General features: G+C 46.6%; 1 protein-coding gene across 4 annotated transcripts in view; it reads left to right on the forward strand.

Annotated features, from left to right (window-relative positions):
- ERGIC1 (endoplasmic reticulum-golgi intermediate compartment 1) overlaps nt 1-13,607 on the forward strand; it is a 99,203-nt gene that overhangs the window by 75,353 nt on the left and 10,243 nt on the right. For 3 of the 4 annotated variants that reach the window (XM_075068106.1, XM_075068105.1, XM_075068107.1), the window contains exons 6-9: nt 2,775-2,879; nt 8,823-8,883; nt 9,366-9,466; nt 12,212-12,334. In XM_075068106.1, coding sequence (XP_074924207.1) covers nt 2,775-2,879; nt 8,823-8,883; nt 9,366-9,466; nt 12,212-12,334 — 390 coding nt within the window. The remainder of the gene's footprint in view (nt 1-2,774; nt 2,880-8,822; nt 8,884-9,365; nt 9,467-12,211; nt 12,335-13,607) is intronic. The other variant, XM_075068108.1, reaches the window with a different exon arrangement.

Consider the following 13,607-nt stretch of genomic DNA (forward strand, 5'->3'; position numbering starts at 1 on the left):
TTCACCCAGCTTTCCCAGGCCACTTGATCAGTGGCGGGGGCCTCAGATAGGCCATCGGCTGCAGCATCCCACCCTCCGGAGGTAGAAGCCCCAGAGGGGAAGACACCCCCCCCCCAGGGCCATGAGGAACTAGGGGAGCAGCCAGCTGGAACATCAGGAGACGTGGATCCCTTGGTGCTGGCTTCGTCCTTATCATCGCCAGACGAAGCGATTATGGGTCCCCCTCACCCAGTTCCGCAAGATAACGCCAAGGCTCATCAGGAACTTTTGAAGAGGGTCACCTCTAAACTGGGGCTCTGGGCAGAGGAACTTGAGGAGCGGTCGGACTCATTGTTCAACGTCCTTTGCTCCATGGCACGCACTAGTGGCTTTACCTCTACACAAGGGGGTATCGAAAATAATTAATACCCTATGGCAAATCCCCTCCTCCCTGCCATCCATCTGAAAAAGGGCTGAGCGCAAATATTTTGTGCCAGCTAAAGGACATGAGTATCTCTATACTCACCTGGCTCCAAACTCCCTGGTAGCTGAGACCGTTAACCAGAGGGAGAGGCAGGGTCAACCCAGGACTATGCCCGAGAATAAAGACTCATAGTGACTGATCTGTTTGGGCAAAAAATATATTAATCTTCCAGCCTTCAGCTGAGAGTGGCCAATCACCAAGTCTTCCTTGGCTGCTATGACTACAATATGTGGCAGCCTATGACCAGATTCAAGGTCTCAATGCCCAAAGGGTCCAAGAAGGAATTCTGGGCAACCATTGAAGAGGGCACGGCTGCAGCAAGAGTGGCCCTCCAAGCAGCCTCAGATGCAGCAGACTCTGAGGCTTGCACCATGGCCTCAGCCATCTCCATGCAAAGGGCATCCTGGATGCTGCTCTCAGGTCTGTCAAGGGAGGCTCAGCAATCAATGCAGGACTTCCCTTTGACAGCCAGGATCTGTTTGCAGAACAGACGGACAGTAAGCTGCATGGCCTTAAGGACTCCTGCACTGCCCCTGTACCTTGCCGGTCTAGCCCATAAGTGGTTCAAACCACAACAATCTCAGGGCCAAGGGAGTCAAACCTGCCAGGAGCCCCCCCCATAAGAAGAGTTGGGGCTATAAGTGCCGCCCGAGCCACCCACCTCCTCCCTCTGCCATTTGGCCTGGCAACAGCACCGAGAGTGTTTACCAAGTGCATGTCGGTGGTTGCTGCTTACCTTGGGCATTGGGGTATCCAGATATACCTGTGTTTTGACGACTGGCTAGTCAAGGGCAACTATAGGTCTCAGGTCCACAAGGATGTTGTGGTGCTTCAAGCTGCGTGCCACTCTCTGGGCCTACTGGTGAACAACAAAAAGTCTGTTAGTTCCAGTGCAAAGGACAGAGTTAATTGGAGGAGTGCTCGACTTTACCTGTGCCAGAGTGTTCCTGCCGCTATAAAGGTTCCAAACGTTGATGGACCTCATCGTGGAGGTCTCTGCATTTCCCCCAACTATGGCCAGGGTTTGTCTGCACCTGCTGGGTCAGATGGCAGCTTGCACATACGCTGTCTGTCATGCCAGGTTCCAGATGTGGCCCCTGCAGCAATGGCTGGCGATGATCTATTCCCAGTCCAGAGATCACCTGTACTTGCCCCAACAGTACTTGCCTCACTGCAGTGGTGGGCCAATCACATGATGGTCCGAGAGGAGGTTCTGTTCGACGCCTCCCATCACACCATTGAGTTGGTATCAGATGCCTCGGACTTCAGCTGGGGTGTGCACCTCGGCGACCTCCAGACCCAGGGTATGTGGTCCCTGGAGGAGATGACATTACACATAAACATCAAAGAACTCAGGGCGGTTCGCTTGGCATACGGAGTTTTCCTACCTCACCTGTCGGGCAAGGTGGTGAGAGTTCTGAAGGACAACACAGCCTCTATATTCTATATCAGGAGGCAAGGGGGAGCATGTTTGTCGACTCTCTTCCAAGAGGCATCTGTTACGACCTGGTGAGGGTTCTGCTGCCGCCGATTGTCAGAGGCCACTCGATGAGACGCAGGCGTCTTTGGCGGCGTTCCTGACGTACGTCATTATGCAGGACATCTGTAGAGCTGCAACGTGCCCCAAGCAGCCAAAAATTTTAAAAAAAAAAAGCAAGCCGTGGCAGTGTGATCACACCACTCCACTCTTCGGTAGCAATTCAGCAGCAGATCCTTCGCCCCGAGAGGGCCTGAGGGACCCACCGCCGAAGACCCGGATGTGCCACCTAGATAGTGGCCAGAGTGCCGCCCCTTGGTATTGGCCACCCCAAGCACCTGCTTCTTTAGCTGGTGCCTGGAGCTGGCCCTATTCAGCAGAGTGGTGTTACAATCTGCATGTCTGTGAACTCCTCCCTATCTCCAGGGTACTGCTTTGGAGTCACCTAATACGGAATGGACATGAGCAAGCATTCGAAGAAAAGACAGTTACCTTTTCCATAACTGGTGTTTGAGATGTGTTGCTCATGTCCATTCCACAACCCACCCTCCTTCCCCACTGTCAGAGTTTCCGGCAAGAAGGAACTGAGAGTGAGAGGAGCTGGCGGTGCCCTTATACTGTGCCATACGGGCGCCATTCCAGAGGGTGCCAGAGCCAGTCTCCAACAAATACTGCTAAAGGAAAAACTTCCAGCACCGGTACATGTGGCAAGCAAACACACATAATATGGAATAGACATGAGCAATACATCTCGAACACCAGTTACCTAAGGAAATAAAATATAGAGTCATGTGTTTGTTTTGTTTTGTTTTTTGAATGATTGGCTGACTGCAGGTTCCAGGTAACTTTCACGTGTCAACACACAGTGCCACTGCACAGCCTCAGAATCCTGACATGACGCACATCATCCACAAACTCTCATTTGGGGATAAGTTACAGGTGAGTCCTCCCTCCAGGCCATCCTGCTGTCTGCAGGGGCAGAAGAACCAGTCGTCTTTTTACTACATTTTGGAGCATTTTACAAAAGGGCTGAGTGTGGTGGGGAAGATCAGGGAGGAGCTGTATTCTCATTCACAGTAGAGAACTTTAAACTTCTATGGCTGTGTTTCATCTATAGATCTCACAGTGCTTTTGAAAAGATGGATAAGTACCCCTATGCTTACTGTACAGATAGTGGTGGGAAATGGAGGCACTAAAAGGTTGTGATGTCACTGGCATCACTAGGAATAGAACCTAGGAATCCTGACTCCAGATTCCCTGCTACAGCACTTGGCACGTTGCTTTGAATATTCATTTTGCACTTGTAGCTTCAGTTAGTGGCTTTGTGGAGACTAGGCATGTACATCAAGGGACTACAATACCACAAGAGTGGTAGTTGAGAGCATATAGTACTGCAACAAATTCTAGCCCCGTATCACCCTTCCTTCCGCTATGCTTATAAGGGGGATCAAAGATTAGAAAATGAGACATCTAGCAACTTCCCCCTTCTCATAGGACAAACTGAGCAGTTGTTCAAAGCTGCCAGCCTACAGCTGGGGAGAAGGTGAATATGTGCATTTGCCCTATGGCTAGAGTTTCACCTGGTGTGCTATGTTATTACATAATTCCTGACTTCTCAATGGAGACAACTCTCAGCCCTGCACCTCTGTAACTTGCTTCCAGAAAGCTGAGTTCATATGGATACAAAGGTGCGTGCACATACCTATTCCATGATTTACCTCCCAACATGGCTTAAACAGAGCCTCTCTGTAATTCTGGTTCCTCAACACAGACATTTCATTACGCTGCTCCCTGTTCCACACATGCCTGTTTACTCCAAAATCTTTGTAATGCTAATGAGTCTGAAGCATTGCTTTGTAATCCTCTATTTCATTCTGCTCCAGGTTCCTTTAGAATCATAGAATATCAAGGTTGGAAGGGACCTCAGGAGGTCATCTAGTCCAACCCAGCTGCTCAAAGCAGGACTAATCCCCAGACAGATTTTTACCCCAATTCCCTAAATGGCCCCCTCAAGGATTGAACTCACAACCCTGGGTTTAGCAGGCCAATGCTCAAACCACTTTAGGACATGTCTTGTGTTGGAGCATTGAAATATTAGCATATTGATTAGTTGGTTTCATGTCTGTAAAGCACTTTGAAAAATATGAAAAATAAATCTTAACTTTAGTAGACATGGTGGTTCACTGTAAGAAGTAAGTGCTAATAGGGACTGCTGCTTACTTCACGGGAAACATGTCCTGTACGGGAATATTCCCGCCACTGCATCCTGCAGTCTTTGGAGAGTGTTAGCATGAATGTGGTGGGAAGGCTGGGCAATGGGAGGGCTTTGAGCACAGAGTGGAACAGGCAGAAGATGTCTGATTGCAGACGTTGTGTCCCCCAGCGTAGAAGTATTTAGCACATTATATAGTCTGCCACTCTCCCAGATATAGCTGCCTATTGGTGTGTGCCATTACAAGTTGATTCAGAAATCTCATGCCTTTAAATAACAGGGCCGCCCAGAGGATTCACCCGCCACTGAATTGCCGGAAGGACCCCCCGCCATGGGTCTTTGGGGCACTTCGGCGGTGGGTCCCGGGGCGGAAGGACCCGCCGCCGCTGAATTGCTGAAGACGACCTGGAGTGGAAGAAGCCCCGGGGTCCCGGGCCCTGCGAGAGTTTTCTGGGGTCCCCAGAGTGAGTAAAGGACGCTGCTCCAGGGGCCCCGAAAAACTCATGTGGGGGCCCTGGGGCAAATTGCCTCTCTTGCCCCCACCTCCCCCTGGGCGGCCCTGCTAAATAACACATGCTGTTCAGTCACCTCTATTTCTTCATGCATGTGTGCTCACATGCTGCTGGCACAGTAAGCAAAACCATGAGCTAAAGGGCATGTGACATGGGAGGAGATATTCACTACTTTGCTTCTAGCTAGACTGAGCAAGCACTGGTGAGAGCTACTGAGGCTACGTCTGCGCTGCAGCCAGTGTGGTGTTCTCAGAGCAGGCACATAGATGCACTAGTTCTGCTTGAGCTAGTGTGCTAAAAATAGCAGTGTAGCCACGGTAGCATGAACAGCAGCTCAGGCTAGCCAACCATGCACAAGCTCACCTGACCTCCTGGGTATGTACTTGGGTGGCTAGCCTGAGCCACCACCACAGCCACCCTGTTTTTTTAGCATCCTAGTTAAAGTGGAGCTAGTGCGTCTGCACTGTGGGACGCATACTCCCAGCTACAGCAAAAGACATATCCAGAGTGATTTTGTGAGCGGGTGTGTGTGGATTATTTTAATGTGGTCTGGATATAGGTGAGCTTTCTTTGTTCAATGTTTATTTTTGGTTTCACCTGCCTCTGTCTTAGGGTATCTGCTGATCTAATAATGGGTTGAAGGGCTTGCCTGATTCCTTTGTTCCTTACTTTGTCATGTCCTGAAATGTGGGTCTTTCATAAACTCCAATTGCAAAAACTTCCCAGTTTATCCCTCAAGGGATCTCCCCATCTCCTTTTGCTGACGGACTAGGAGAATATTTATCGCCTCTCTCCAATAGTGAAATGCTCACTGGAGTCTCAGAAGCTTATTTAGGCTTCATTAACCTGTTCTACATTTCATCTGAGTAATTCCTGTGAGCTCGAAATGGGGTGGGGTGTTCTCTCCAGTACACTGGATGACAGCATGCTCTAGTTGTTAGAGCATGGGACAGGTGTTCAGTAGATCACTTACCTGTATCATACAGATGTTTTGTGACCTTGGTAAATCATATAACAACTCTGTGCTTCGGTTTCCCTGTCTGCAAATGGGGATATCTCCTGCCACCAGTGACCAGATTGGAGGGTGGCTGGGAAATGGTGGTGGTACTCCTCCAAGCTGTGCCCACAAAATAAGCTCTGTCCATGTGAGCCACCAAAATGAGACGCCGCTCACTGTAAATATGATTGCATGGATCCTTGGGCTTAGCTTCTGCCCAATTTGGGAAGTGCATCGGGGTGGGGGAGTGGAATCTTCCAGGCATCTCCTACTTTTTGCACAAAAATGAGACATTGCTCTCAGTAAACTGTGCAGGTCTGGGATCCTTGCTCTTCTTGTTTACAGAGAAGAATGAAATAATTTAAAGGGCAGCTTTTTTGTATTGTAACTATGCCCTCTTGAACACAGGACGCCTCGCAGGACGTTATACCTAAAGCTTTTTTACATTGGAAAAACTTGGAATGTTTTTCAGATGCTGGACGTTTGCCCTCAAAGTCTGTTGTTTGTGCCTTGGCTGTGTGCTGTTGTGCATGGCCTCCTAGGCCTTGTCTGCACTAGGCAATCTTACAAAAAGTATCCCACCAGTTTTAGCACTGTTTCAGCTGAACTGTCATCAAAACAGATGATCACCAGAGTTCAGCCAAGGATCTAGCAACCCATTTTTACTAATATTTTAGCTAAACCTTCCGAAAAGCAAGTCTAATTGAAACAGTGGTTTAAAGACTGGTCTGGCTGCTGGAACCTCGTCTAAACGACATTTCCTATTGGTTTTAATAGTGGCTTAAGCTGAATTGGTGGGAAACTTTTTGTAAGACCAGGCCAAACTACCAAGTGGAGCAGAAGCAGGTGACATGCTGCCCACTAAGATCAAGGACATTGGGGGAACTTTTATATGTATAATGTGTCAGAACTATTATTGAGTGACACAATTTTGCCCTGCCCTTACCCTGGTAGGTTAAACTTAACTCTGATGTCTTGTGTGTACCTCAAGAAGGGTTAGATGGTTTATGGAGTTATGTAATGCACAGACAATCCTCTGAAATAGATGTTTACCTGAGCTCATCCCTTCTGAACTAGTTTTGAAGTACCACAGCTGCCTGTAAATATGCTGAGCTAAACCAGCATTCCATACACACATCCATGCTCCTATGCCTGCTAATCACACTTCCAGCTGCCTTGCTTTCCCACCTCTCCGAGGTATTATGATATTGAAAACCACCAGGCATTATGCTGGCATGTTGCAGTGGTGAGGTTTGATTGTGCTGGTCGGTCGCTTGTAGTGCAGCTAGCAGCTCATGTAAATCAAGCATGTATGCTCCCCTACTGACATGTGCTCTCTATTTAGATTATGTATAGATCACTGTTGTTAGGCAGACTCCTGTCCTGAGCTATCCCCAAAGTATCCCGTAATATGAGGACACTTCTGCTTGACCATTAATTCCTTTATGGGGTCACTTTGGCATGTGGCTCCTTTTGGAGAAGGGAGGTATTCTGGGTTGTCTTCAAAAAGTACTTGATTCTGCCAGGATTAACTATTCAGCTATTAACGTGCTCTACCCTCTGAGCTGAGGCTTCAGGCTTCTTTTTCCCTGCCAGGACTTGTACTGGAAGTTGATGCTGAAAGAGTGGTTGGAAGAGCTGCTGTGTCATAAGAAGGTACCATCTTTCAGATGAGACCTTGATGCCCCTTCTGCCTGTCTCAAAGGGTTTTCCTAGTAGAAGTTTGACTCCTGTTGCATGTACCAAGAAGAGCTGGGTTAATCCTGTTGCCAAGTCAAATATCGCCCTCTCTAGATGAACTGATGCCCAAGGATGTGTGAGCTGTAGCACAGAATGCTATCTGCCTGCCTAGTTACTGCTACCATCCAACTCAGCACTGTGTAAGCCATTTGAGATACCAGCAGTCTGGAAGGCATTATAGAATACCCATTTGTGATTCCAATTATATTTGTCACCTGCATGTTACCTGTTCAGTCAGTTCAATTTGATGAAAAACAAGGAATTTGTCTTGCTAGAATTTTCTTTCCTAAGATATTGATAAGGGACCTTGTTAGCTTATTTCTTTCCCAAACCATCTTGCTGTGGAATAGTGATCACGGAAACATGCCGTAGGACCAGGTGGATGTGTCCTATGCAGTCAAATGCTTACAGCTGTTGGAAGGACGGTGGGCAATGCAAATTGGTGCTGCGACTTGTTAATGCAGTGAAAGCTAGGAGGACACAACTCTTCCTCCAAACAAAACTGCTTATCTGTTGTCTGTCAGTCATTTCCCAGCTAGTGGATATCTCTTTTCCTTCTGTATATCTTAATGTGGCATGTATTACATTGCAACCCTCTGACTACAGTTGCAGGACTTCTGTATAGCTTTCACCATTCCAGAAATTTCCCAAATCAATCATTCTATTGGTGGATGTTGGTGCTTATTGTTTTCAACTAATTCCATTAGCCTCTATCTTAGAGGAATGGGGAGTAATGGGGGAATCCAATTGATCTGTGGTGAGGGGTTGGGAATGCCTAACACTTGCGTGCCTGGAACCAACTGCTAAGGAATGGATGGCCTAGCTGGCATGTCTCCTTCCCTTCTTCCAAGACATAGTGTGTGTTGTTTATTCTAGGGATGCATCTGAGTAGAAAGTAGGCAGCTCCAAGTTCTGCCCTGAATTTGAATCTTAAAGTGTGACTCCCAGCAGGCTTTAGTCTCTACATTGTATTTGCATGTGATTAGAATGATGAGAGCTTGCTAGTGCAAGCTTTTATTCTCCAGCTGGGAGATTGATCCTAATTATGGGTTGATGACACCACCCACCAACGCAGACTAGTGTGCAATGATGTCATAGTTTGCCATGGAGACTCACCTCAGAGCTTCAGACTGACTTGTGTTTCCCCACCAGTCACTTCCAATCGGGGAGCACTCCCTTGGCTGAAGCAGTTTAGAGTGGACATTAATGTTAGATCTTGGAGGTTGATCTTACAACCTCACCAATTGGAGCCAAGCCTTGTGGTAATGGCCACTGAAAATAATTTGTGCCTTTTTCTCATTGGATTGAGGCTTTGCATTTGGGAAGACTGAGTCAAACTGCAACCTTCAAAGGTGGGGAAGCAAAAGCCAAAAGCACCAAGTATAGAATATAACCACTGTATGTGTCTTCTTGCTTTCCAGGTCCAGAACATTCATGGAGCATTCAATGCTCTGGGGGGAGCAGACAAGCTCAGCTCAAACCGTATGTATTGTCAGTGCTTCCAGGGCTTAGCCAGCCCACTGATAGTGGGCAAAAGCAAAATGAAAACCAGGATATTAATGCAACACTGTTTAGGGGGCCAGATAAGCAACCAAAGGGACCCAGGCATCAGTGAATGGGATTTCGATTCCCACCCCTGGCCCTAGGGAAAGCCTAGTCCACAGGGTCCTTTGCTACCTCTCTCTTGCACCCTGGATTTTGTTGTTGCTGGCATTCTCTGCAGCTTGATTATGATCACCTGCTACAAGAGGGATTAGCTGGGTATCACATGGATTGTAACAAGTCTGAGCAGGGGTCTTATAGTATTTGCATCTGTATACTGCTCTTCTGACCCCACCCGCTACCACCATTACCACCAAAATCACCCCTATCCTTTACTAATAGCTGTCATGAGCTCCCACCCTCCTTCTAGGGGCATGGGCTTTTTCACTGGCTAATCTATCCTTTCCCTTTCTGACTCATAGCCCTTGCATCTCACGATTATATATTGAAGATAGTCCCCACCGTGTATGAAGATATGAGCGGCAAACAGCGGTACTCATACCAGTATACTGTAGCAAACAAGGTAAGGCTGGAGGTGACTGTTACGTAGTCTTGCCATTGGGGAAAAAAACCCAATGAGTTCATAGGAAGCTCTTTACTTAAAACTCAATCCATGCTATTGGTATTGCGCTCTGGTATAAAGCATTTGTGTTTGGTAGGCATGCAGTAGCCTCTGCTGGAAGAGTGAGGAACTGAATTGCTTTAGAATGAGGACTCTTGCAGTCATCTCTTCTATACTTAGCAGCAGCTACATTATAGTAGCATGGAATTTTTCTCAGCGCCTGGTGCTAATTATTCTGTCTCTGAAGAACTGTTGCCTTGCAGCTGACTCTCTCCTATGTGAGCTTAACTGACTCAAGTCCCTATATATTGTACGAAAACCGTCATAGCCTGAAGTAATTCTAGATCCTAATTCTCTTGCTAAAGAGGTTTCAGAGAGATTTATTGCCTGGTACTCTCTTTTTTTAATAATGTGGGTACCTGGCAGGCCATTCCCATGACTGAATTGGTTGGGGTCTAATTATTTTCCCTTTAAAGAGTCTTAAGAAAATTAACAATTATTTTAACACACAGAGCAAATGTAATTCATTGTTTATGGGAGTACTGCCCTTTGCTAGTTGCTCGAAATTGGGCAGGGTTGTTGCTCTTCGTGTTTGTGGATGTCTGTGCAGGATAGCTCTCGATTGCATTGGCCCAGTGGAGCATCGAGTGGCTCTTACTTCCCTTCAGACCTTTCGCATGTGGATTTATTGTGTCTGTTCTGCTTGAGGGTTCTGAGGCTGCCATTCTGCTAAAATATCCACTTATTTATTATGCTCTCCTGAGCTGTGCCAAGACTAGCAATAGTCTGCTGTGCTTTCTGGTTGTGCTGTACAAAGTGTCCTAAGGGTTTGGATAGCTTTCTCTCCCTAGATAGAATGTATTCTTTCTGTTTAATGTTACAACCACTCTTCTGATAAGACTCTCTTGCAACACACGTTCTGAAATTAATTGGGAAAACGTACAGCCTGAGCTGCTGATCTTGATACTTCAGTGAGCAGGATTGCAGCTGGGGCCCTCAGCCAAGACTGAATCATCAGGACTGTGTTGCTGAGGGCGGAGGGTAAGGAAGGAAAAAATGAGGTCAGTTCTGTCAAAACTGTTCTCTTCATAACCCAGAGTGCAAGCAAATGGAGCTGTGTCTGCATTTTCTGGCATTTTAAAAAGGTCTCTGATTCCTGCCTCTGCTCTAAACTCCCATGCTGATAATAGGGAAGCAGGAATCGGAAGGAAGTATTTGGAATGGTCTGGCATAGATGCCCTAGCATGAGGTGGTTCTCTACCATGATGGTGATGTGTGTGGACTGTCTGTCTCCTCTCCCATGTTATCTCCTAGATCTTCTGTTTTCTCTCTACCCAAAGCCACCACTACAGGTTCTGGCATCAACCAATTAGTTCTGCTAGGAGCCCTTAAAATATGCTGGTATGGGTCCCCTCCTATTCTGTCCATTGAAGCTCAGTCCACTAACTCTGGAAGAGACTTCAAAAAGGAGGAAAAATCCCAGTGGGGTTGATGGAGCATGATGGTGCTACTTCAGCTGGTTCCCTCTCCCTTTGCTGAGAAGAGATCGTCCTGTTGCTGTTGTACCTGTTGACGTGCCTTTGTTAATGATTCATCCATCTCTTTAGGGTGGTTGTTGTCCCTGCCTCCTGAAGAGTTGGGTCTATCAGTCAAAAGTGGCACACTTGTCACAGGGATAGGGAAGGGGTATCTGCTGAAATAAGGGCCGGAATGTGCAGGGCATGCTCAGGCAGTTCTCAAAGGTTTGCTGTATCCCAAAGCTGACTCTCCTCCTCTACTTGTTTGTCTGTCTGCTCATATCAATGGCTGGTGTTTCTCTTCGTGTTGAGGGCACAGTTAAAATATTATACAGCAAAACAACTGAATATTTTCTTGTTAAGACCTAATAGAACTAAGATGTATTTTCAGAGCAGGTTTTAGAAATCCATTTCACAGTGCTGATTTCTCCATAACGGTGGATGATCTGGAGAGCTGCCCTTTGGCTGATATTTCACACGTACCTGCTCTATAAGAAGTGGATTATAGGGTCCTGACCACAGTGGAGCTAAGAGTCTCTCTGCTGAACAGATTTAAAATGGTGTTTGCAAACTCTCTGCTACGTTAGTTCCCCTCCTTGCCTAGAGCAAGTTTCTTAACATGGTTTAAACACAGCTCTGTCCTATTTGCACTGGGCCTACAAAAAGCCTTAAAACTGTTTTTATCCCAGCGTGAATGGGGCCTCAGACACAGGAAATGCTTTGTTGTTCTAAATGCATGGGACAGGCCGACAAGCTGGTGTAAGTCAAATTCCTTTTGTATTGCTTAACTTACCAGTGGGTTAGCTGCAGTTTTTAATTTGAATAGTGCTAGAACTCTGTCTGCAGCCACTTGGAAAATCCATGTATCCACTTGGGGCTGATCCAAAACTGTCTTTTTTTCATTGACTTCAGTGGACTTTGGATTAGGGTCATACTGAGTGGCATTTTTTGTTCTACGCCACATCACCAGGCAGTCAGTATTGTTGATTTATAGTCATTCAGAAATGAACAAGTTACTCTTCTTAGTGTAATCATTATGGGTAATTACTATCTCCTGATAGTATGTTGCAGATTTCCAGATAGGAATGAGGAGCAGCCTAGTGGGAAGGGAGTCAGTTCTGAGATCCACTTCTTTGAAATAAAATTGCTCATGCTTTCTGCCTTCCTCTCTCCCCACTCTCTTTTCCAGGAGTATGTTGCCTACAGTCACACTGGCCGCATTATCCCCGCTATCTGGTTTCGCTATGATCTGAGCCCCATCACAGTGAAATATACAGAGAGGCGGCAACCTTTGTACAGGTTTATCACATCGGTGAGTTACTTTAAGCCTGTGACTCTTCCTTCTTGCCCTCTTCTGCTCTTCCCATGACCTCCTTGCCCAATCTGGCAACTGAGTTCCTGCTTCAGAGCACTGTGACATGAGCTGAGAGTAAAGCTGAGCTCTGCCTTTGCCTTAGCCAGCTCACACGTATCGAAATTGGAGGAAAAGGTGGAGCATCTGATAAGAGAGAACCAACCTTTGATGGTTTGATTTAAGCGCTTTGGCATAAAAGACAGACAAATATCCTGCACCAGCAGTACCCATGCTGTTTGCCCATTGGCTTGTGGGGGGAAGGGAGGTACACTGGCAATATGCCAGGAACATGGGGGCAAAACCTAACTGATACACAATAAGAGCAGATTGCAGCAGACCTCCTCTCAAATAATGGGAGCTAGCATGTACAGACTATAGGACCCATCATGCTGTGTACCATGGCTACTCAGAAAAATGTATAGCATTACATGCCAGGACACACAAGCTCCATGTGTCTATGATAAACTGACTGAAATAACCTGATTTCGGTAGCGTCCAAGACTTATACTTTGGAACTGGGGTTTGAATATTTGAATTGTAAATATAAATGGTGCTTTATCAGTTGTGCTGTGCTCTGTCCCTAGGAGGTTTGGTTTTTGGAGTTCTCAATAAACATTCAGTCAGCTTTAGAGATGGATCAAAACACCCCTAAACTCTGAGGCAGAAGAGTTGAGATCCAGAACTTCATGGTTTGGGCCCTTCTTTAATTAGTATGTCTGCCTGGTCTCAATATGTGGTCAATAGGTTAAAACATTAGGGCTTACTAACCTGGTTGCAAATGCTTCTTGCTGTCCTTCTCCCTCCCAAATTATGGTCCCATGGTCTTTTTTCTTTCTGGGGGAAGTAGGTAACATGGTTTGGAACCTGGGACCAGTCCATACTTCAGTACTCTGCACTGCCGTTCACTGTCATGTCTATTTGCTTGTTGCTAAGAGGTCATCTCATGGTTGGGAACAGCTGTAGCATCTGTGTTAAATAAAACACTGTGCTTCAAAATTGTGTAAGTAGCTGGTGGGGCGAATGTTCCAGACATTTCTCTTTCCTCCCCTGACTACCACCAAATTAGCCTCCTGGGTTTAGGTGGCTCCATTTGGGCTGGTGTGTGTTAATTTTTGTTATGTTGAGACCTGCGGGTAACAGTACATCCATGGCAGCTTTAGTCCTGTCACTTGAGGGTGACTGATGTAACTTGTGTGTCAGACCTTTTGCATTTACCTACCATGCAGATCTT

The sequence above is a fragment of the Chelonoidis abingdonii genome, chromosome 7, assembly GCF_003597395.2.
Source record: "Chelonoidis abingdonii isolate Lonesome George chromosome 7, CheloAbing_2.0, whole genome shotgun sequence".
Taxonomy (NCBI): domain Eukaryota; kingdom Metazoa; phylum Chordata; order Testudines; family Testudinidae; genus Chelonoidis; species Chelonoidis abingdonii.